Below are 24,793 nucleotides of genomic sequence, written 5' to 3'. Positions count from 1 at the left end.
TCAATCTGGACAGTATTTTTGACAGCGCCTGTACCCAAGAAGGCTATTTAATTATGTAGCACAATCAGATTTGACACACGGCCAAAGGGGAAACGCCTTCGAAACTCGGCGAGCTTTACACTCCTTAAAGTTTAGATCCAGAACAGTACTGTGCATATATGACAGAAACAATTAATTCCCTAAATGTAAAATGTGTGCAAGATTAGACAGATTTTTGTCGATTTTACTTTATATAGGCCTAATATGGATTTATGTAAATTGGGATAGGCTACTCTTCCAATTTGCCTTTGAGATGACATTATCTTTGCCATTATGTAATACATAGATGTTGTACTCTTGTATACCGTATTGCATAAAAAAAGAAGATAGCTACTTGAGCCACCGTATGGAGTTTCACAGTTTTCTGACGCTGCCAGAACCCTTCTAGGTAGAGCCGATTGAGCACAACATCGGATTATCCGTAAGGGCACTTGGGCCAGTGCCCAGGGGCACCAACCATTCACAAAAACTAGGGGGGCACCACATGACACAAGCTTTAAAAATATTTTTCGTAAATAGTTTTATTATTAAATGTGCAAAAACTACTAGCTACTACTAAATATTGTAGAAACATAATTTTCTGTAAAGTTGCTTTGTAACGATTTGTATTGTAAAAAGCGCTATACAACTAAACTTGAATTGAATTGAATTGAAATTGAATTATTAACTTGAAATTCTTGAAAGACCATACATAACTCGTTTATGAACACTAACTTAACAACAATAATAATAATAAATTATAAATAAATAAAGATTACATGACCACTATCAGCCCCCCCCCCCCCCGTCCCCAATCTGTGAGTTGAGTTGGTCCACAACAAGTACGCGCAAATGTGTCATTTTTTAACGGCTACAGAAAATGAAAATGGACTGACGTCAATTGAGTGGTTTTGCGAAAAAAAAGTTAAAGAAAGTCAAGGACGCTAGACGTTTAGCTACAATTCAAAATGTTTCAGGGATCGAAAGTTTTTTTTAAACGCGTGCAGAATGAGCTCAGGACGACAATGACACAGAAGCGATTGACTGCACTCTCCCTGTTAACCATTGAAGTTAAATTTTTTTTATTTTACTTTTGAGGTAGGCTATAGTGCCCAGGGGCACCACACTGTCTTAATACGGCCCTGCTTCTAGGCTCTCAGAATTTCTAGGCTCTTTTCAAAAAGGGCAGTTTTCAAAACCGTTAAAAGTTTCTGCAAGAACTCTAAAGAGTGTCCGCAGTTCTTCCAGTAATGCTTTCATAAGGAAAACGTTTTAGGCTCCAATTAAAGCAGACTAGAGTTTCTCCAAATGGTAGCACTGTGCGTTGTGGGCTAGGGAACTCTTAATAGTGCTTCGATTTTTACATTGCATACTGCTCTGGGAAAACAACAGACTAAGCTACAAAAACACCTGCTCTTCATTCTGGTGACATAGGACAAGAAAACAGAGATCATGGCTACTGAAAGAAAAGCAGACTGCAATGTGACTAGTTCACAGATTTTATTCAGACAGCTCTGGAGGAAAGAGCAACTCAGGTTGCAGGTGCTTTCTCTGACCACAGCGATGACACCACACTGAAAACTTTAAAATGTCTTAGAATGAGTCTCTCGGCAAAGTGATATGTAAAAGGCAGGAAATTCACCCACCTGTGCTTTTTCATTTTTTTCTTTTCTTTGTTTTTACATTAAACAAACAGAATTGAATTTCACCTGCCATATTCTCCATCTTTTAGGCGGTTCACATATATTTATATATATATAATTATGTTTATCAACACTTTTCTAAAGAATTCAAATATTCAGCCACATGTACTGGATTCACTTTGAAATCACAATAAATATATATATATATAAAAAAAAAAAACACATACATAGCAAATCCAATATAATTGGGTTGATATTGGAGAGAGGGAGGACTCGTCAGCCAAGACGTACAGACCTGGTTAAAAAAAGTAACACAGATCCAAAGGGTTCCTGAGGTTTGCATGTGTCCCGTACATAAGAACAGTGCAAGGGGAATGGCTTTCTGACTCACTAGGAGGCTTCTGACTGAGGTCAAAGAGCACAGGTCAGCTGGTTTATGAGTTGGGTGAATCTGCCCCAACCCAAACACAATGCCCCAATCTATATTCCCAATAATTAAAAAAAAGTACATGACATCAAGAGTTTTGTCTTTAGATTTTTCTCTAGAACGAGCATAAATAACCAAGGGACTACTGTAAGGGGGCATTTTACTCCCACATTTGTGGAGAAGAAAATGAATGGTGCCCTTTGAGCTGATGATAAGTCCCTCCTCTCTCTCGTCCTCGACATCTACAATCAGTAGTGACAACCACACGTCTAAAGGCCCTTACACAGAAAACGTTTTGCACTGGATGTGAAACTGAAGTTTGACAAAGGAAAAAACAAAAGCAATTTACACAATGTTCTTAATCGTCTTTAAAAACCATTTTCATGGATTAAAGCAACAACTTGAGAAAATAAATATGCAGAGAGTAATGCACAAAAGTGTGCAAAGGCCTTGACTGTGTTTTAAGTTAAGCACGTCCATGTTTTCCTCCATTCATATTTGATTTAAAGTAAAAAGCACATTGTGGGATCACGACAGGACGATAGGCAGGGCTTTACTAGGACAAACAAAACCAACAACAACAGAAATAAAAGCAACAACAAAAAAATCTTAAATTCTGTACATGTAAACATCACACACTTCCACTGAGTCAAAAAACCAGAAAGAAATCATACAAAGCTTCACATTGGTATACAAAGAGAAACCGAGCTTCAGCCTACAGTTTCTAATAAGTACAGGATTAAAAACAAATCAAATACCATAATCATAATAATATTACAAAGCACCACAAAATTAAAATATATCACCAGCAATGGTTGTTACCACATTTGATTGCAGAGTTTAGCTGCACGGTTAAAAAAAAAAAGTTGTAGAATTTCTTTCCTTTTCCTTTTTCTTTTCATGTGTCATGTTCACCAACCTCAGATGTCCAGACAGCTTCCTAAAAATCTTACACTTCTAATGTCATTTAGAAACAAAATGTACAAAAAAGAAGGAGCAAAAAATCAGAGCAAACAAAGATCAAAGGCCTGGTACAACTTTCGAACTCTCAGTACACCAACATATTTATGGTGTGAGTAAATTCAAATGCTCGCTTTCTTGCAATGACCATATAATTAGAATAAGCCCAGACACATTTTTCTTTCCTCAACTCAAAGCCCAATGCTTGACGGGTTCACATTCTCCTGCATGGTGTAAGGGAACAAATAATTACAACATAGAGCAAATAAAGACAGAATATTATGGCTTGAGAATGATCAGCTGCATTTCATAATTTAGGATCATTTAGTTGGTTTTAAGGCTCCATCCCATAAACATTTTTCCTTCGCGGATTGTAAAGTGCTACTATGTTAACCAATTTAATCATTTATAAAGTGTAACATCTGAATATAACTTAACTAATGCTCCTGCACATATAATTTCATCTGTTTATCAATGAATCTATTTCAATGAGTAACAAGTAAGAGGTAATAAGCAGGCTTTGAGCCATGTATCAAAATTAAGCTGTTGAAGAACTTTTTTTCTCTTTAGAAGTTGTGTCATTTGGATGTCGTATTCAGTCATTTGGAGACCAATCTGAAATGCATGTTTTACATTTGGAATGTTGAGACTCGCAACATTGATTCCCTTCAGTGTTCTACAACCAGAGTTTTTAAAGAAAAAGTAAACAAAAATATATTTAATTTACTAAATAAAAAAGTTACACAAAACAACAAATAAAGCACAACTGGAATGGCAAGACAGAAATAAATATATCCAGATAATAAAAAAAAGAATGTTTGCAGCTAAACAGAGGAAAATGCTCTGTTCCGCATTATCATGTTGCAGAGTGAGGACACGGTTCAAGCTATGGCTACAAGACTTGAAGGCCCTGTATTGTCACCACTCCACTAAAGGCTAGAGAGTCAGAGTAAGACCTAATACAACAACGCTATGCCGTTTTCCGAGGGATCAAGTCACAATTGTTCAGGATTGTCTTTTGCTTTTTTTGAATACAGTTTTTAACAATGGCATTTGTGAACATGAGAAAATGCAGGCAGGAGGAAGAATGAGGCTGGTGTTTGAGGGGCAATGCATCGTCAATGTTCTACACTCGGTTCCTGCGGATGATGCTACCTTAGTCCACCAATCAATGCCTCTTTAAGCTCTTGGGTGTTGCTGACTGAAAGCAAAGGATGTCACCGTTGTTTCCCTTCTGCTAATATTAGGTCCTTTCTCTCAAACTCACTATGTATATACAGCATTTGTGCCAATAAGATGTTAAGTCCCACTGTTTTGATTGGTCCCTGTGAAGATGAAAGTGTCTCAGTCATGAGGTTAGAAAAAAAAGAGCAGCATTCACAACTTAACAGAATGTGTTTTCGACGCAGTGCAGCATGGGGACTGCAGTCCTTGTTCTTTTTTTCCTTTTTTTTTTTTTAACAAGTCAATCTATGGCCCTTTTGTCTGGGAGGTCAATGTTGCTTGTGTTCCTGTTAGAAATTTTTTCTACAGTGCATGGAGGTTTGCCAAGGCAATCGAGCATTTAGGAGAGGGTTCAAAGTGTTCAACTCAGCACAGCTTCATTTGCATAATGTCCAACATTCCCAACCGATAGAATTTCAGCATCTTCTTTTTTTTGCAACCACTAATCACCATTTATTTTCGCAGTCTTTTAAGTGTGCATGTGTAAGCTAGGATGAAATTTCTTAAATTTGAATGAGGAATATATCTATATGTACAAAAGACATCTGTTAATGTATTTATGAATGAAAACACACTATAACGATTATCATTTACATTGCACCTTCTCCCCAAACCTCATTAGCATTGAACAGAAGAAGAGAGATCTTACAAAAACCCTTTTCTCTTAGATCTGTTCTATATCTAAAATGGCTAAATCTGGAGCAAAGCTGCTGCGTGGATATGTCAACTAATACATCTGAGGAACTTTTCAAATTCTATAAAACAAGATGCCATTGACATATAGGAACCTAATCTATGTATTTTGTGCCATAGCGTAAACTTTAGGCAGGAGATGACATCTTTTTGTGTAGATTTTGGGCATCACTCCTAAATTTACAGCTATTTTTTGTGTGTGCATGTGTCTCAAAAGTCTGAACTCTCTGTGGTGGACTGATAGCTCTCACTGTGTGATTGTGCTCTGTGCAAGACACTTGCAATGCTGCTGTGAGTACAGACACCTCTTGCTTTGTGTTCTGATCATCTCATCATAAAACCACGTTTAACAAGACATCTCAGCCCTCCGAAAAGGATTAAACCTCGCTGGACTCAAAGGTAAGGAAATTTGATAAAGACACTATCATGGACATAAAGCTGTCATGAGCAATGTGTGATAGGTAGGTTTATAGAAAGAGCATAGGCAGTTTGGGGGATATCGGGGGGGGATTCGAGTGTCTGAAACTGTTTTATATTTGATTTGGTAAAGATTAGAAATAAAGTTATCTTCATAAATACATTAATTATATTAATAAATATATGATATTTTTATTAATTATATTGTTGTGGGCAAAATTCGACTTTTTCTGTTCTGTGTCAATAAATTTTGTTTGCTGTGCACAAGAATCAACAAGATACTTCAAGTGCCTTAAACACTGATTCTAGTGACTGCAGTTTATTCTTCTATGTGCATTAACAAGTCTATGTTAAGCACCTTATATAGTTTCAGCCAAAAATTAATACTTACCAAGTGCCAAATACAAGTTCAGTTTGGCTGGTCATTTTATTTAGAATGGTAACATAATACATGGTTTTTATTTTAACATTTTACTACAGTGCAATAAAAGGTTAAAATAAAATCCATGTATTATGTTGGCGTTCCAGATAAAGTTACCAGTTATTCATGGTTACACCTCAAGGTTTTCATCTAAGAACCCCGTAATTACTTTAAAGTTTTTATGAGAGGTAGTGTTTTATATAAAAATTGGAAACAATGACCTGTGCTTTGCTTTTTACTGAAAATATGCAATAATATTAATAAGTAATTTAAATTTAAATAAAATTTTGTGTTATATTTTTAAAAAATTATACAAATTACAGGTTCATGGTCAGTGAACCATGTTCTTAATATTTTACCCTGTATGTGCGTTTCAGACACAGCTTCTTCTGATCCCCCCATTTTGCTCCCCCTAAGTGGTGTCAAACTCCGCCTATGGGCTTTAGGTGTATATGTGTGTAAGTGCACATAGCTACATGTAACTTTCCTGTCATAGTGTGCATTTTTGTGTGTGTTAAAGAGAGACGGGCAGCACCAGCCTGTGTGCAGTTCTCAGTTCTGCTGCAGTATGAGGTTCTCGAGCTCATCAGCAGAGCGAAGCAGGAAGGCCGCAGACTCACGGTAACCCGCAATCAGTTGCCGAACAGCCGTGACCTCGGGCGGGCTGAGCTGGGCAGATGCCCCTCCGCCCCCTCCACCCTGACCATGACTGTTTGAACTGGAGGAGGACGTGCTGTTGGATGCCAAAGACTTCATACTGAGATCAGTGGGACCTAAAAAAAAAACAAAGGGACATAAAATAATTATACAGTAGATCTATAGAAAATACTGGAATAGGGTTACTACAATATGCATTTCACCCACCATTGGTTTGTGTTGTGCCATTGTTTTGGAGGCTGTTGCCAATGGTCCCGTATCCACGGAAACTGTAATTAAGTCCACCATTGGTGTAGAGTTGGTCCTGGGAGTAGGCCGAGGCGGCCAGTGTGAAGCCTGAGTGAGCCAGAGCAGCTGGATCTCTGGAGTTAGGCTTGTCTGCTGCAACTGACTCATCCTGTATGGACAAAATGGAAGGACAAAGGGAAGCGATAAGGCAAAGAAAGACACAGATATCTTACCAAGTGATCTAAAAACCAATCAACATTTTCTGGAATGCATTCAATTTGATTTAATATCTAGAGATCAATGCACACATGCACTCACATGGGCCTGATAGATGTCAAGGCGCATCCTCTTCGCAGCATTCCGTGTTTCGCTCTCACATGCTGCTGCAAGGATGTTCTCAGCCATGGCGGAGGTGAGGTGAGGGGGTGTGGGCCGTGTCTGATGCCATTGGAGAGGGCAGAAAGCAAAGGTCACCACCTTATGAATTTCTTACAATGTTCTAATCTTGTAGGATGTTGTTTTTAAGTCATATTATTATTTCAACTGTAGTAAAAATCTGTATTATTTTAGCCTTTCTCTGGAACTGAACTCATTCAAATTGATATTTTATTAAAAAGTTAACGAAAGATAATTTAAAAGGGAAAATAACAGTATAGACATACATCCTTCTTGTTGCAACTACTCATATACATTCAAGTAAAAAAAAACAAAAAAAAAACATTTGATTTCAGTAATTCTTTGGCTCTACTAGCACAATCGTTTCCTGAAATGCCTGTTTGACAACATTTAATTCAAATGAGATGCAGAAAATAAGTCCAAAATAAGGTCATGGAGCTAATAAGTTGAATCAGACTTGGTAAATAATAATGTTCAGTGCTGTGGTCCTCAAGTACCAGGGTTAAAAATTGACTGGCTGTAACCGTATCAGCCACTAGAGGTCAGTAGTTTGCTATATGTAGCAGAAAAATAATCAAGCTTGAATTTGATTTTATACATTTTAGGTTTTCTGTGGTATTGTCATAGCACAGATAATTACGACAGATGTGTGTGTTTGTTTGTCAGCAAATTCCCATGTCTCCCTACCTCAAAGCCACCCTTCTTCATGCGGCGACAGGATTTGAGGTAGGTTCGGATACGTTTGCGAGCACGTTCTTGGAACTCTGGGAACTGGCGGCTGCAGGACTCGATGATGGCCTGGATTTTCTCTTTGGGCTGCTTTGAGATTGGAACCATCCGGTCTAAGTTCTCATCCACAAACAACCGCACAAACATCTAAAAACAAAGAAATATAAGAGCAGTCCAACAAAGGAAATAGAAAAGAATAGAGCATATAACAGGAAAAGAAATGTATTTAATTTAATCTGATGTTTGTCATTAAGACGTAAGCATGTAGGGGGAAGAGAAATGTAACTGGAGAAACTTCTACTTCAGCATTGAGAGGAAAATAATCATTAGGGTTCAGCAGGGCACCGAGTTTTCTATTTTTATTCAAATTATTTTTTTCCTCAATGTAATTTATATTACCAGCATAACAATTTGAGAGAAAAGTGGAAATTAAAAAGTCAATATAAGAATTTCTGTATGTCTTCATACTTGTTTTCTCAAGCTGCATGAACTCCACCAGTCTGTGTAAAACCTGACGATCATATTAATTAGACTAATATAATTTAAGTGCTACATTTTTTTCCAAATATTACTAATTAGGTTTAAAATAGTTTTTCAGTCTTATTTTAGTTTTTACTTATTTCCAGTAACTAATTTTAGAACCCAAACCTAGTCAACAAGGCAACATTTAAAACTTTTTAGTTTGAGTTTTCGCCAAACATTTCTAGTTTATTTCTGTTTTATTTCGATTAACATAAATGTTTTGAATAGTTTTAGCTTTGGTCCCAATCCAGACCACCATGATTTAAGAACAGCTCAAAATAAATAAATTGTTCTTATTCATTTTTCGTAAATTGCATTTCTTTGCTTTAGATTTTTAAAAAGATTACACTGTTTTTGAATCCCAGTCTGTCAAATGTGTTTTTCAGACTTTTGGACTCCACTGTACCAAACATAAGCAATGTAGGTAACTGAAGCTTAACAGCTAGAAAATACAAAATCTAATGTCCACCATAAGAAATATGAGCGATAAAGTAGTTAAGGGAATCAGTCTCACATTAAAAGCTTTAAGTCGTTCAGGGTCCAGGCCCTCGGCATCATTTATCTTGTCACTGTCATCATGGTCATCGTGATCATCGTCATCATCATCTATGACCTGTGAGCGGCCGGGGGTCATGTCCTCCCCGCACGTGCTCAGTTCCGTCTTGACAGAGTCATAGCTTCCTGAGCTGTACTGAGGGGACTGTACAACAAACAGTATATCAGAATCTGAACACCATTATGCATACTATTACTTTACATTTGAACATTAAAATTCTTAAGAATAATACGGAAAAATGTTGTCTCATACCTTGTTACCGTACTCAGTTTTGACAGGGAATTTTCTGTTGGGGTCAGATGCGTAGGATCCGAGTGTGAGTCTGTCACTCAGGTTGACAGGCTGCTGTCCCTCCTGCGATGAAGAGGACGATGAAGTGTTGCTGAAGTCCAGTGGCGCTGCGGCACCATTACCGTTCACCTCTCCGTATGGAACCACCCCCTCAGATGCAGGAACTCCTCCTGTCGCCATGGCAGCACCGCCAGGCGGAGTCAGTGCAGGCAGACCGTTCGCTGTGCTGCCATTCTCTGAAGAGGAATCATCTGAGAGACAGACACAGATAGAAATGTTTGAATGCATGTTCATAAAGTCACACGTGTGGATGTGGGGTCTAGCTGTATGTGCGTCAGTGTGTGTCTAATGGAGGAAGGAGAGTGTGCTGTGTTAAGGTGTTTGTGTGGACATTGGGGTCAACTGTCAAAGCAGTGGAAGGAAGCAGAGATGAAGAAAAAGATGGCTGGGATGAGATCGGTGTGGGGTTCTGCCAGAGTCTTCTGACTGGACAGGAGGAAGCATTCGGAAAAACAGAGCTTACAGGTCAAGAGGCGAAAGATGAAAAAGAAAGAACCCCTTTGTCCACTCTTTTAGAATTAGAATCAGAATCAGAAGAGCTTTATTACCAAGGAATCTGACTTGACGACAGGGGCTTCCAGTGCAGACATACTGCAGACATACACATACATGATAGTGCAGACATAGATAGAAATAACACAGTAGGGATGGAATATAACAATAATTTATGATGTTTAAATAAATGTACAGATGTGTTATAAGTGTGCAGATATGTTATTTACAAAGTGTGCAGTTTACAAGTGTACAATTTTTTGGATTCTGTGTATAAATATGTCAGTTGTGATGTATGATTATGAAAGTTTAATTGTTCAGGCTGAATATAGCCAGCGGGAAAAAAACTGTTCTTCTGCCTGACTGTTGTGGTGGTCAGTGCTCTGTAGCAGTTCAAAGAGAGAGTGGGCTGTGTGTGACAACAGATGTGACATGCTAGTATTTACTGTACACAAAAAACAGAGATGTTATGCAATTTTATTGTCTTGTTTCCAGTAAAAATATGTACACTACTGTTCAGTGGTTTGGGGTTGATTCGATTTTTTATGTTTATGAAGTTGTTTATGCTCACCAAGGCTGCATTTATTTATAAAAAATAAAGTAAACCAGAAATACTATGACCATTTAAAATAACTCTTGTTCTGCATATCTTTGAGAAAACTGGTACCTTTCTTTTCAGGAATTTTTGATGAACAGAAGATTATAACATTATAGTCTTTACTGTCACTTTGCATCCTGAATATATTCATTAAGTATTAATTTATAAAAAATCGTATTCACCCTAAACTTTTGAACAGTAGAATAAACATTCCTAAAAAAAAAAGGTTAATTTACTTTAGAAACAATAATAAAGTTTTAATAATAACTAATAATAAATAATAAATAAATAAATTGCTTCAATATATAAATTTAAGGTGTTTAAAGCAAGAAATATATGTCCTTTATATATGTCCTTTAAAATTACTTTCAATAATGTAATCGTTTTTAATTAGTCATATTTTAGGCTATTTATTAGCTATCCAATGAGACACTGAGGCCCACTACGTGGACAAAGAGATTGGTCTAAATGAACAATACAGTACGTCAGGAACTAATGACATAAACAACAAAAAGGACGGCTCCTCTCTGATGATGGGGTGTGGGTTAAATCATCATTCTCTTGCCCTGCGTGGCTCTAAACAGCACACTAGTCTGCTGTGAGTCAAGGGAGGGATCCATTAGTGCATGGTCACATTTATATAAAGTACAGGATGGGGTAAAAGCCTTATTATTTTGCAAAACACAGGCAGCGGATCATAAACACATCCCATAACAGCCACACTAGACACTGCAGACATTGAAATTACAAAGCAGATTTGAGTAATCAAGGGGCAGTACTGGTAGCCCACAAAAGTGTGTCTGATAACAACAAGAGTAAAAGCTATATCTAAACCAGTCCCAGACAGTCTGGATGTGTTTGCTCCACCTAAACAGTGTTGTCAAGGTTTTTTTTTTTTTCACCTGTTGATATTTCCTATTGAAACAATAAGTTTGGAAGGGACATATCACTGTATATATAATCACTGTGTGTGTGTGTGTGTGTGTGTATATATATATATATATATATATATAGTACAGACCAAAAGTTTGGAAACATTACTATTTTTAATGTTTTTGAAAGAAGTTTCTTCTGCTCATCAAGCCTGCATTTATTCGATCGAAAATACAGAAAAAAAATTGTAATATTGTGATATATTATTACAATTTAAAATAATTGTTTTTAAATTTATTATACTTTAAATTATCATTTATTTCTGTGATGCAAAGCTGAATGTTTAGGATCATTATCACATGATCCTTTAGAAATCATTCTAATATGATGATTCATTATCAAAGTTGGAAACAGTTCTGCTGCTTAATATTTTTTCAGGACATGTGAAACTTTTTTAGGATACTTTGATGAATTAAAAAAAAGAAAAAAAAAGAAAAAAAAGAAGCTATGTTCTTAAAATATAAATTTTTGTAAAAAGAATATACACTACTGGTCAGTAAGTTGGGGTCAGTAATTTTTAAATAAAATCAATACTTTTATTCAGCAAGGATGTGTTAAATTGATAAAAAGTGATAGTAAAGAAAATATATTATTATAATATATATTATTAGAATTTTTTTTTTTATTTTGAATAAATGCAGTTCTTTTTAACCTTTTATTCATCAAATATATTAGACAGCAGAACTGTTTCCAACACTCATAATAAATCAGAATATAAGAATGATTTCTAAATGATCATGTGATAGACTGGATGTTACATGTGACACTGCAGGCTGGAGTAATGATGATGAAAATTCAGCTTTGCATCACAGGAATAAATTATTTTTTTTTAAGTATATTCAAATAGAAAACTATTATTTTGAGTTGTAATAATATTTCACAATATTACTGTTTTTTCTGTATTTTTGATCAAATAAATGCAGGCTTGATGAGCAGAAGAAACTTCTTTCAAAAACATTAAAAATAGTAATGTTGCCAAACTTTTGGTCTGTACTGTATATATATATATATATATATATATATATATATATATATATATATATATATATATATATATATATATATATATATATTCACCCTTTTCTACTATATAGTACAAGAAGAACAGTATGTGAAAAGTTTATGTCTGAGTTCAATGTATTCCAGTATCCTTCAACAAAAGAAGAAAAAAGGACTTGGATAAACTAGTAATTATCTGATTGGACAAAAATCTGTGTAGTAACGGATAAATTGGCAGTATTTTTAGTCCCTATTTCAGGAAGAGAAACTTACAAATTTTAAATGTGTATACCTGTTAAAAGTGTGTTTTATTAGTATTTATAAGTACACACACAAAAAAAAAAAAAACCTTTGAGCTCTGTAAGATTTTTTTATTTTTCTCAAAGAAGCCTCTCATGCTCACCAAGACTACATTTACTTCAGAAATTATTCTTATATTCAGATTTGGTACTAAAAAAAAAAAAAAAAAAAAAAAACGATTAACACAACTAAAATGCTTGTGCTACTATTTTTGTGGAAACCATGATATATTTTTTCAGGATAGTTTGATGCATAGAAAGTTCAAAACAGCATTTTTTATGTATCAACTGTGTCTTTTGATCAATTTGATCCATCCTTGCTGAATAAGTAGTAATTTCTTTCGAAAAGAAAAAAGAAAAAAAACCTTCCTGACCACAACTATTGCTAACTGATTTAATCTTAAAAGACTTTTACTGCTAACCTCATGTTAGGTTGATTCAGTCATTTTAAATCATATTATAATTTAAATTCAATTCAATTATATAATAAACATGTTTTTTTTTTTAAAGGTGCCATAGAATGTAAAAATCTCTTATAAGGTGTTTGAACACAGTTGTGTGGCCGCAGTGTGTGAAAAAAAAACAGCATATAATGGTAAAAATCCACTCACTCATTGTTTTATAAACAGTCTCTCCACACAAGCAGTTCCAGACTATGACTGCGCCAAAGAGCCATTAAAAGAGTCGTGTGTTGGGATGCACCAACGAACATAGGAGCCTCCAGAGACCACTGAGGACACAGTGGTTACATTTCATTTTCGAAGAAAATGTCGTGGAAAAAAACCCGAAAAATCCTTTACTTTGTGCTAACATTTTACACCGGACTTGACTGCCTCATAAACGTGGGTCAGTTAAGTGCTGGAGTTTTGCAAGGATTGCTTCTGAAAGAGGGATCAATACCAATGCTTTGTGCTCAAATGTCCAGACACTGGTCTGACTGCGAGCATGAGCTCTTGAAGCTCCGTACTCTTCTGAGAAGGGAACAGGGTAGCCTGGTTTTGGCAACAAAACCCTCTAGTGGACATGAAAAGCAACCAGTGGCAACAGTGTTAAAGTAGCCCAATTCTGCTGGAAAACCGTGAACCTGGCAAAACTGTAAGGGAGGCAGGACCACACTCATTTTCATTTAAAGGGGACATACACATAAACAAGAGCTTTTTGGCTCATACCCTAAACGTGGCAATTTCAAGAAGCTATAAAAAATTATCTGTGGGGTATTTTGAGATAAATGTTTGTATACACACTCTGGGGATATCAAAGAAATATTTAAAATATATTGTATCAATGCATTCTATGGCACCTTTAACAATTTTATAAGTGCAATCATAAACAGTATTCCTACTTTGGTTCTGAGACAGTGATAAGTCAAACAAGTTAACCCAGACAAGCTTACAATGTCAAGTAGAGGGGTAACCTTTAAGATCCCAGATCTGACCGTCATTAATAAAATACTAACTCTATAGAATAATTCCCAGAGGAGCCTCTAAAGCTGTCCGTCAAGGGTAAGGTGTACTGAGCATGTGCACAGCCCTATAGTCACTTTCTCTCTCTTTATGATGGAGTTAGCGGACACGCGTCAGTGTGTGTGGCCGTGCCATTCCCTGCAGCCCCCTCAGAGCAAGATTACATGGGATTAGCCCACAAAGAAGTAACCCAGGCTGATTCCTCCCTCTCTACCACCCAATAAGACCCTTGACTGTCCCAGCAGCCATTTTAAAAAAACATTTCCACGTCCCCCTCCCCCTGCCCTCATATTCTTCTCTCCTACCCCATTCATACACCGTCACAGCCCCCTGCACTCAGCTGAATTATAGACAAGACAGAGGGAGCGAGTGCTGGTGAAAAGAAGGAAGTGTGTTCAATTCAAAATGGGGGCAGGGTCAACAACCCTGAAGCCTTGCAGTTGTTTACCCTCATCTACAAATATGGGAGTCTTGGCCAAATATTACGCCATAAATTCTGCTTTAGAGATTATTATAGTATTTATGGCGATTTTTATATTATCTATAGATATCGATTAGAATTTGTAGAATTTTGCTTACATAAACAATAACACAGATGATACAGAAGATATGTAGATTTGATTCAGATTACGTATAGAATATGTCCTTAACTTTGTCATGTAATATGTACTTTTGCCTATAATGTTTGCACTTTCTAATTGTTTGTGTATATCTATCTATCTATCTATCTATCTATCTATCTATCTATCTATCTATCTATCTATCTATCTATCTATCTATCTATCTATCTATCTATCTATCTATCTATCACAGAAGCCCAGACAATTGTGGAAAGCATACATTATAGAACTTCACACTGAAGATTTTCACATACAGACCAAAATGAAAAAAATAAGGCTGTGTTGGCATGGCTCCGCATACCCCAGACATCCATTTAACCGGCATCTGTCCAGAGCATAATGGAAGAGAGCGAGAGAGGCTGGAGTGCCGGGAACAGGGCTATAATGGGCCTTCAGGCACCTCTTCAACATCAGCTTTACAAGACACTTATCAGACTCTCACAAGCACAAAGTCTTCACTGATAAATGCTGACAAACATCCGTAAAAGGTGGCTGTTATTTCAATGAAATGTACAGCTACGTAAACACAGTGTGAATGAGAGAGAGAGAGAGATATCATACCTTCTTCCTCTTTAATGCTGGGCTGTGGCGGTGTAGGCATCCTCTCTGTGTACGGGGTGGTGGGGCAGCTGGGCTCTGCGGCTGGAGCACGCTCAGTAGAGACCCACGCGGGCTCAGCCATGTCCAAATCCTCACTGCTTACCGAACTCTCATCCTGTATGTGTGTGTGAGAGAGGGGGGGGGGGGGGGGAGTCAGAGAGCTCAGGATATTCTGTGCACAAAATGAAGCTTACCCACCCCACTATCGCCTAGACATCACTAGATTCTCCCACATCTCCTCCACAGCATCTAGACAGCCAGAGTCCTCAAACTTGAGTCAAAATAAACATTTTCTTTCCTGCACTTCCTGTTTGGTTCATCCATGCTGCTATATGTAAGATGTAAATTCAGCAACACCTCACTTTACAAACTGTTTTCTTTTTTACATCAGTCCATTATCATCCCAGTGTGTCCTTTCTTGAGGAAACTCCACATTCTGGGATGGGGGTGGAAATGGACAGAAGGAGGGGACTCTTAAATAATTAGTGTCTATGAAGAGAGCTATTTTTAACCCTGTTGGAACCAAAACCCAAAAGATGCACACACACCATGAGGAGAGCATAAGAGATGTATTGTTTCGTCAGGAATCACACAATGGTTGGGAATTACAGAGCAACTTGTAGTACAAACAGTTCGCTGCATGAACATTTTTGTCTTTAGAGTTCAGAGCTGTGTAAAAATCCACTTAATGTATTTATGCTTTCACAGCAGTGTTCATTTGCCAGTGTTAACTAAAACTACAAACTATTAAAACATTTTTGGAGATTCAAAGATGTTTTTTAGAAACTAATTTCATTATGACACGCTGTTACAGCACAATGTATTCTGACTATATCAAGCTACTTACTTCAAGTTCAAATTCTGAAAGCTAAGGAAAAACTGTCAGTTTTACCAGTATTTAGCTCTTACAGCTTAACTCCTTCCTGGATGTTGTTTTTTTCTAATATTATTGGTTCTGCATTGCTTGAGCAAATATTTATGTTCTAATCCAAACTAATTATCATCAAAGACCAAATATTTTTTCAGCATAAATTTATTTTAAATATACTTTCCATCATCTATTCAGTGCGTATGTCAGAATAAGCGCTTTCTATGTTTAGCAGACTGAAGGCATAGCAAATTACGTCGTGACCCTTGCCTTCACCTACGCTATAGGCGTGAACACACCTCTCTACCTCCGCTGTTGTCATGACAATGAAGCTGAGAGAAAGTTCACCATGATTTGCAGCAGGTTTTAGTGCTTCTGGTAAAGTTAGCATCAACATTTTCTTCATCGCCTCCCCTCCCCAACCAGTCCAGAAAAACCCATAATACACCCTGTGCCACCCATCTGCTCAGATCAAACCCTTACAATACCAATGCTAATCTTCTAGCCGCTGTGTTAAGGACTAGCATCCACCCCCACCTATGTGTGCCACTTCCTCATTTTTAGCACAAACAAACCCCTCTTTTCACTATCCAACCATCCCCCTCTGCACTAATACACCCTGCACATGAACATTTCCTTGTTTATCCAAAAGACCCTCAAGCACCTGGGCATTAAATTATTCCATTCTCAGCTGTATTTATTAACATACTTCAGCTTGCCCTGACAATTAAAAGTAATTCCCAACAAGCTCAATTTATTTAGCAACCCATACCGAGAATCTTTCTCTCCCCACACACACACAAACAAACAAATCCGGACTCCACGCTACAGGATGTATCCCTGATTCCGCGTTTATTGTTTCCATGGTATCCTGAAGAGTAGCGCAGGCTGGAAGAATGTAATCATCAGTGGTGCTCTAGAGAAGGTGAGAAATGCAGGTGTGCAGATGGAGACGTGTGTGAGAGAGAAGAAAAGTCGCTATGATTTCATCTCCAAACTGTCACAGGATAACTTCCCGTTTTCAGCAATGCACTGCTAACAGGAAAGAGGTCTGACACAAAACATCCTGGGACCCCACAGAGGAGCTAATGGTCACAAATGAACTGATTTAACACAACAGATTCATCGAGCATGTCAGGTGTTCATTCGTAAATGTGATTTAATGCTCTCCTGTTCCGCTTTGAATCAAAACACTAGCATGTGCAAACATACACACATGCGCATACTGTAAACATGGATACATGTGATTCATAGATTAGTCTTGTGAGAAATTTGGTTCCTCTGAGGTTTGTTTAGAGGGCTGATGTGTGTGCTACTGACTCCATTAGGTACCAAGTGGAGCATCAGTAACACGAGCAATGAGAAAGAGAGGGGGGAAAAAGACAGGGACAAAAAAAGATCAATCCAGAAAGCAGGTATAAAGGCACAAAAGAGAAAGGCATAAACTACCATTCAATCTTTTGGGATCAGTAATTTTTTTTTTTAATGAGCAATTAATACTTGTATTTAGCAAGGACGCATTAAATTGATCAAAAGTAGGCCTAATAGAAAGATTTTTACATTGTTACAAATTTTTTTATCTCAAATAAATGCTATTCTTTTGAAATTTCTATTCATCAAAGAATCTTGAAGAACAATGATCATGGCAGCACAACATAATTATTTCCGAAGGTTCATAGTACAGAATGTTAGGGCTGGTGAAAATTCAACCTTGCATCATAGGAATAAATAACATTTTAAAAATAGAATCAAAATAGAAAACAGTTATTTTAAATAGCAATAACATTTTACAATATAAAAAAAAAATCAGATAAATGCAGCGTTGGGGATCGTATCTTCTTTCAAAAACATAAATAAATCTTACCAACCACAAATGGTATGGCATGGAATGGAATGGTAGTGTAGCTCAGAAAACAAATAATACAATAACATACAACTATTTTAAAATCTGAAATCTGAGGGTGTAAAAAAATCGAAATACCGAGAAAAATTGCCTTTGAAGCTGTCCAAATGAATTCTTAGCAATGAATATTACTAAACAAAAATTACGTTTTGATATAGTAACAGTAGAACATTTACAAAATATCTTCATGGAACATAATCTTTACTTAATATCCTAATGAGTTTTGGCATAAAAGGAAAATCAATTCTTTTTAACCCATTCAGTGATTTATTTGGCTATTGCTAAAAATATACCACAGCGACTTAAGACTGGTTTTGTGGTCCAGGGTCACAACTTTTATGTAATTAACCTGGCATACTTTGACAAATCCAGTGATTACTGCATCCTCAACAGCATTCATTGTATCAGCACAGCACCTTTGTCTCATGAAGGACTAACAAAAAATAAATAAAATAACATAACATAAAATCCTGTGCCCCCACTCCAGAAATTGTGTAAATCCAGCCAATTAAAACTGAGCATGCCAGATGGAGAAAGTGCAATATGCATCAGCCAGTCACTGAACAACAGACGGCCCGTTGGTGTGCTGTCAGAAGGTAAGACTTTAACCTAATAATCTGAGAGAAATGATTTGTTTATAAGAATGTTGTTTGCGCCCATACTGCAGCCCTAATCCTAACTTTAGCCCTGAAAGCTGATTGGTTGATTGGAATGTTGATCCCAGAACACATCCTATAGTTTGGTGAATTACATAAAAATAAAGAAGCAATAAAATCGAATAAAACACTCTAAACTATCTCCAATCTGTGCTATCTGATTGGTTGCCATGTGACATGAAGAGAAAAAACAGTGCTGTCAGTTTTTACATCTCATTTTTACGTATACTTATTTTACTTATTTACATCAAATATTGTCTTTTTTTTATACGGAGGACTGATAGCTTTCAACAAATATAACAATTCTAGATAAAGCATGTTGTTCAGTGAACCTCCCAGAAATGTATTTTGTCTTCTTCTACAGTGGAAAATCATCCAACTCCAAGCAACAAATTGTACAGATTATTTTTATTTCATAGAGATTGGTACAATGGCGCCCCCTACCCACAGGCCTGTAGGATACCTACTAGTATATACTGTATATTCCTACTTGTATAGGAATGTTTACTGCAGTTATCAGGCTTGGTTCATGAAGCAATATTTAAGAACTGCCTATTCATGTTATATTAAATTAAAATATTCCTTAATGTTAAAATAATAATAATAAATATGAATAAAACATTAATTCAGGCACGTTATGAAGGTTGTCCTGTTTCTCCAGCATGGCTGATGTCTCTAACCTGAGGTCAGATTCGGTGAAGCTGGACAAGGTTAATGTACAGTAGCATGTCACAGGTACATACTTCTAAAAAAAATGCCCTTTAGATTCATCTCTGTACATTTCACGCTTTGCATGCAATCTTAGCAAGCTTTTTTAACTGCACTATAATTTATACTATGTTGTGTTTTGAGATGCAAACATTAAAGTTAAAGTGATCCTGGAAAAGAAAAATCTTGACAGGGAGCTGTAAATGCATTCGACCCAGTGATGTGCACTGGTATATCTTTAGCTATTCTAAAGATACTCTACATACATGCTTTTTATTTTCAGCTTACAATTACATCCATGTACCTCAGTGTATTTGAGTGCTATAAGGAACTGTCTTTCACAAGGATGGGAGTTGTGTATTTACCATCACCCCATTTATATAGCACAGTGACCCACAGACACATCCAGCTCTTGCTATTCCAGGCATCACATATACTGTTGCTGAGGCAACCATTTCTATAAGAGTTTACCGTGACAACCACACATTGCACCATAAGGCCTTGTCGCAGTTCCTTTGAGCTGGGTGACTTTTACATTAAATTCTTTGCCGAGATACTGAGGCATATTTAGCATCATATATTGTCTCTAAAAGTCAGGTTTAGGAGCTGTCAGCAAACTCACAGACTGGAAACATCACTTCAAAACAAAATTATTTTAACTTCAATGTTTGTGATTACAAAACCAAACTGACAATTCTTTAAGGATTGTAAAACAAAGCATCTCCATGCTTTTGTACCTGTCACTCACTTGCTTGGCTTCAACCTACCTGCTCATTGGTGTTCATGCACTGTAGTTTCATCTGTTTTAGATAGGTGGCAGTGAGAGGCATGTTGTAATCGATGAGGTCTGGGACCAGAGAGGTGGGCCGGTCATTTTCTGTGGGGGAAAAACAACAAATGAAAGTTCACATTGATTGATTGACTGATTACACTACTGTTCAAAAGTATGAGGACTGTAAGATTTTTTTTATGCTTTTGAAAGCCATATCTTATGCTCACCAAGGCTTCATTTATTTGATTAAAAAAAGCATATAAAAACAGAAATATTTTTAAATAGTATGACAATTTGTAATACCTGTTTTCTGTTTTAAAATTTAATTTATTCCAGTGACACAACACTGCATTTACAGCAGCCCTTTCTCAAGGCTGTAGTGTCACATGATTCTACAGAAATCATTCTAACATGCTGATATATTGCTAAGGAAACATTTCTTCATATCCATGGTTCTTCATATTTTTGTGGAAACCAAGATACATTTTGTTTGAATGGTAAAAAAAATCTTATTACTTCTCCTTTCAAGTCCTTTGTCCCACAAGTATTTGTTTAATTTGAAAGTCAGTATAGTTTCACTCAATCCTATTCTTCTCAGTAGTGTGCATGACTCAGTTTGGTCCTCTAGAAGGCACTCTTGAGACAAAGCTCCAAAAGACCCCGCTGAAATCCCCTCGGGTCTTTGTTAAAATCAAACACAATAAACGCAGACATGCTTTTGTTTGGACACACATCTTCTGACTCTACTGGGTTCCCAGCCGCTATATAGCGTGAACAGCTCAATAGCAAATTTTTATTCTATAAACTGCTTTGGAAAGCAGGGATGACACAACCCTTCAAAACCCCTGAAGGCAGGAGATTATCATCTAATTCCCTATTCAAAGTTTGTTTAACATTCATTCTCTCCAAATGCACAGTTTTACATTTGCAAATCATATTTTGTAAACATGAATTACATTATAAGTATGTGAATTGCTGTTTGCAAATACAAAAACTTTTTAGTGAATGTGAATTAGCGTACACATTTGTGAATGATTTTTTCCCCCAGCTCATTTCAGTTATATTTGTTCATAGAAATCAAGCTCATCTGTGGCAGTGTGAATTAGTCACATCAGCCTGTGACTAATGGCAGACCGAAGTCATGTCTGTGCAGATAGCTGACTTACAGCATAAAGAGCACAATATCTCAGCTGTAGGAAAATCACCCAATCTCTACAAATCCCTTCTGATTCATGTTCAAGTAAAGGTGCTTATTGCTGCGCTGTTGATTTAATAAGTCATAAAACACTGACAATAATAAAGCAGTTTCACTTGTAACAGCACTACTGTCTCTGAATTAAATAATGACGCAAATATCCAGACAGAAGGCATATTTGAAGGTCATCACATGAGTGTTTGCTATGTCATGTCTTGAAGGATTGCCTGTGTTTTTCCTTTAGCATTATTTTTCATTCTTTTTTTGTTAATCTGATGTTTACTGAAGGAAGCGTGTGGGTCGGATTATCCATGCATTAATTATGAGGGGACAGTAGAAGTGCAGAATTATAGTCTTGCCTCTGTGGCTCATCAAAAAGAGTCTGACTTTAATGAAGATTTTGGAAATCTTGTCTTCCTAATTACCGCTAAAGGGCAATGCACTCCCAAAACTTTAATTAATGATAAAATGAACAAAAACAAGCAATTTACTAAGCAGTACATTCGTGTGCACAGTTCACAACCATTAAAAATAGCAAATTTAAACATGAAATTGCAAGGATGGTATCTGACCTTTGAACTCTGCTGTGCTGGGGTTGATGTGCATCCTTTTCTGGCATTCTCCACAACTCATCAAGAAACGGGTCACCGCCTCACGTGGAAGAAATGCGTAGGTCTCTGCAATCTGACAACAAAAAGAGAGAGTGGAAAGGAGTCAGCAAACATTTTGGGGGAGATTAAACAAACTGAAAAGCTGAAACGAGGGAGCATAATGCCAAAAATAATTTATTGTGTTCTGAGCTGCCTACTGAGGATACATTTAAATACATAATAAGTGTGCCTGCAACATGAAGGCTGTACACTTAGAAGGCAGCAGCTTTTACAGAGTGTAGGGAGCAAGGCAGCACACGTTTTCAGGAACATTCATTTCCCTGCTAGGGAAAACATAAATGCTATACAAAATACACAAACTCATGTCTCTTTTCTGCAGCGCCTCCATTTTCTTTTCCCTTCCCTTTCTTTTCTGGTCTGTTTCTTTCCCTGTCTTATCTCTCTTTTGCTCTTGCTTTCTTCTCCTGCAGGCTTTCTGTGTGTGACCTTCACACAGAGAGGGTGATGGAGCAGTAGGAATGGCAGGACCACCACCCTCCCCCCCTTAGAGGGAAAAGGCCACATAGGGAAAACCGCACCTCCCAGAATGCCATGCTCCCAGACTGCCCCCTCCTCCCGGGCTGGCAGGGCTGGTCTCTGTGGGCTGCTTGTGCTATGAGACCTGACAGCAGGGCTCTCCAGGGCACTGGCTGAGGAGAGGAGGTGAACATTGCCCCAAGGACATTGTGCAGCCCCTGCCACCCCCGCACACACCCAAAACACACATACACAAACATCTTTTGCATCTTTAGTAATGGAAGTACTTTTTTGTGTGTGTCCAAACCAGTGAATACCCACCCCCCCCCCCCCAAGCAGAGGTCCAGTATGAAAACACTGTTAATACACAAAAAGGAACATTTCAAAGCCACAGAAATACATTGAATCTTATAATAAAAAGACAAAAAAATAATAATGCATAGTGTATTTTTGCATTTGTAATGCATAAAATTTGAGGTAGTGGTCTAAACACAACATCATGGCAGTCCTATGACAGCACCACTAGAGGACAGCATGCAGACAGATGCAGTTTGAAACGGTGGCGGGTCAGAACAGGAAGGGTGATCTTGATTTTTTTATTATTATTATTTATTTATGGTCTTTTCTGTAGTCACAATAATTATCTGAAGCTGATTTATATGCATATCTGAAAGTGAATAAGGGTTTACCTACATAAAATTAAATATTATTATTATTACTGTTGTTGTTGATTTTAATAACAACAGCAATAATCTGCACTATGGTTTTAGATTATATTACAATATAGAATCAAACTATTTTCCAGTAATTCCAGTAATTTTCCTCTTAAAATATTACATTTATTAAATAATATTAATTAATAGTTAATAACATTTATTATTAATTTAGATTATATGGGAATATACAATAAAAATAATTAATTTAATTTAATTTAATTTAATTTAATTTAATTTAATTTAATTTAATTTAATTTAAAGAATTGCTTATTATTGTTATCAATAGTAGTAGTAGAATACCCCTAAAATAATTATTGCAATAAATATAAAACAAAAATTGTATAATTAATTTAGGTTGTATAATATTTTATTTAATCAATATAATTAATAAAATATATTAATCTGTAATCATTTTGGACAATCTTGAGTCAAAGGCATTTGGGACAGGGCCACGGATGTAAAACTGTAAATTGATTCTGTACACTACCAATCAGAGTCAGTCGCAGCTGGATACAGCCAATGAAAGCCAGTTCAACCAGAGCAAATCAAACCAAACACAGCTGATTTCTGAAGGTCACAGCCAATCGGATTAGAACTTAGAGTGCACTGATCTTTACTTGTCTGACAGTCCAGCAGTTTTGGAGAGGTTCGATGTGTGTCAAATGTCAAAAACATGGCTATCAGACAGTCAATTGCTTTAATTAGGTTATTAGCACAGAGCTTAGTGGAGGCTGGAACCCGACACCTGCTTTCACACACCAAGAAATCACAGCACAGGGGAGCATAATCACACTTACACCCATACCTACTTTTGAAGAATATATGTTAAGTGTAGTCGTTGTGTTCTGATTTAATTGGATCAGATTAAAAATTCTGCATTAGGTTGTACTTCATATCAACTTCCTCCTTCCCCCATTATCAAATAATAAACAACACAATAACTCAATAACACATGCTGAATGTATGTGGTAAGAAATATAATCGCCTGTTTATAATCACACGCTACACAAAACACTCCAGTGAAACCTCACAGAGAAATTACACTGCACAAGAATGAAGGCATGTGATATGAAATCCCTCTCACAGCGCTGCATGACAGTTCAGTGAGAGTGTATTTGGTGGTCCCCCCAGATTCAGTCATTAACTCATTTATTTTTCTTCATCCTACTTCATTCACCAGTGTCTCAGATAAAGAGGAGGTGAGTCACACACACACACACACACACACACACACACACACACACACACACACACACACACACACACAAAGACACAACTCCCTTTACAGCTAAGAATAGTGGTTGAGAAAGCACTCGTTATTATGGGCACCAGTAGAAAAGAAATTGGACAGAGTTGTTTTGAAGTACCGTAAACCAAAAATGGTCAGTGCTTTTTCTCCACTTAATATCATACAAAAGCTCTGTCTGACACTTAAGCATTCGAGACCTCTCAGACTTCTCAGACAGTCAGAGAAAGAAGGTATATGACGGAAAATAAAGAGGTGCACTGGAGACAAAAGGTCTGCCAAGGTGATGCACAGGTTGACTCATACCTGCAGTTTGGGCAGCTTAAAACACAACTGGATATCAGTCCAAAATGAAA

The 24,793-nt window shown here is 36.8% G+C and overlaps 1 protein-coding gene across 1 annotated transcript in view; it reads right to left on the bottom strand.

Moving 5' to 3' along the window:
* Nucleotides 1-5,553: 5,553 nt before the first annotated feature.
* Nucleotides 5,554-24,793, bottom strand: part of nol4la (nucleolar protein 4-like a) — a 39,122-nt gene continuing 19,882 nt past the window's right edge. The window contains exons 3-11 of the mRNA XM_059503721.1: nt 21,921-22,032; nt 20,149-20,258; nt 15,208-15,361; nt 9,144-9,433; nt 8,850-9,035; nt 7,772-7,960; nt 7,007-7,126; nt 6,668-6,857; nt 5,554-6,576 (exon numbers count right to left, since the gene is read on the bottom strand). Coding sequence (XP_059359704.1) covers nt 6,356-6,576; nt 6,668-6,857; nt 7,007-7,126; nt 7,772-7,960; nt 8,850-9,035; nt 9,144-9,433; nt 15,208-15,361; nt 20,149-20,258; nt 21,921-22,032 — 1,572 coding nt within the window. The 3' untranslated portion in view covers nt 5,554-6,355. The remainder of the gene's footprint in view (nt 6,577-6,667; nt 6,858-7,006; nt 7,127-7,771; nt 7,961-8,849; nt 9,036-9,143; nt 9,434-15,207; nt 15,362-20,148; nt 20,259-21,920; nt 22,033-24,793) is intronic.

The sequence above is a fragment of the Carassius carassius genome, chromosome 21, assembly GCF_963082965.1.
Source record: "Carassius carassius chromosome 21, fCarCar2.1, whole genome shotgun sequence".
Classification (NCBI taxonomy): Eukaryota; Metazoa; Chordata; class Actinopteri; order Cypriniformes; family Cyprinidae; genus Carassius; species Carassius carassius.
The sequence above is the reverse complement of the archived record's forward strand: the minus strand, read 5'-3'. Positions and strand labels throughout refer to the sequence as shown.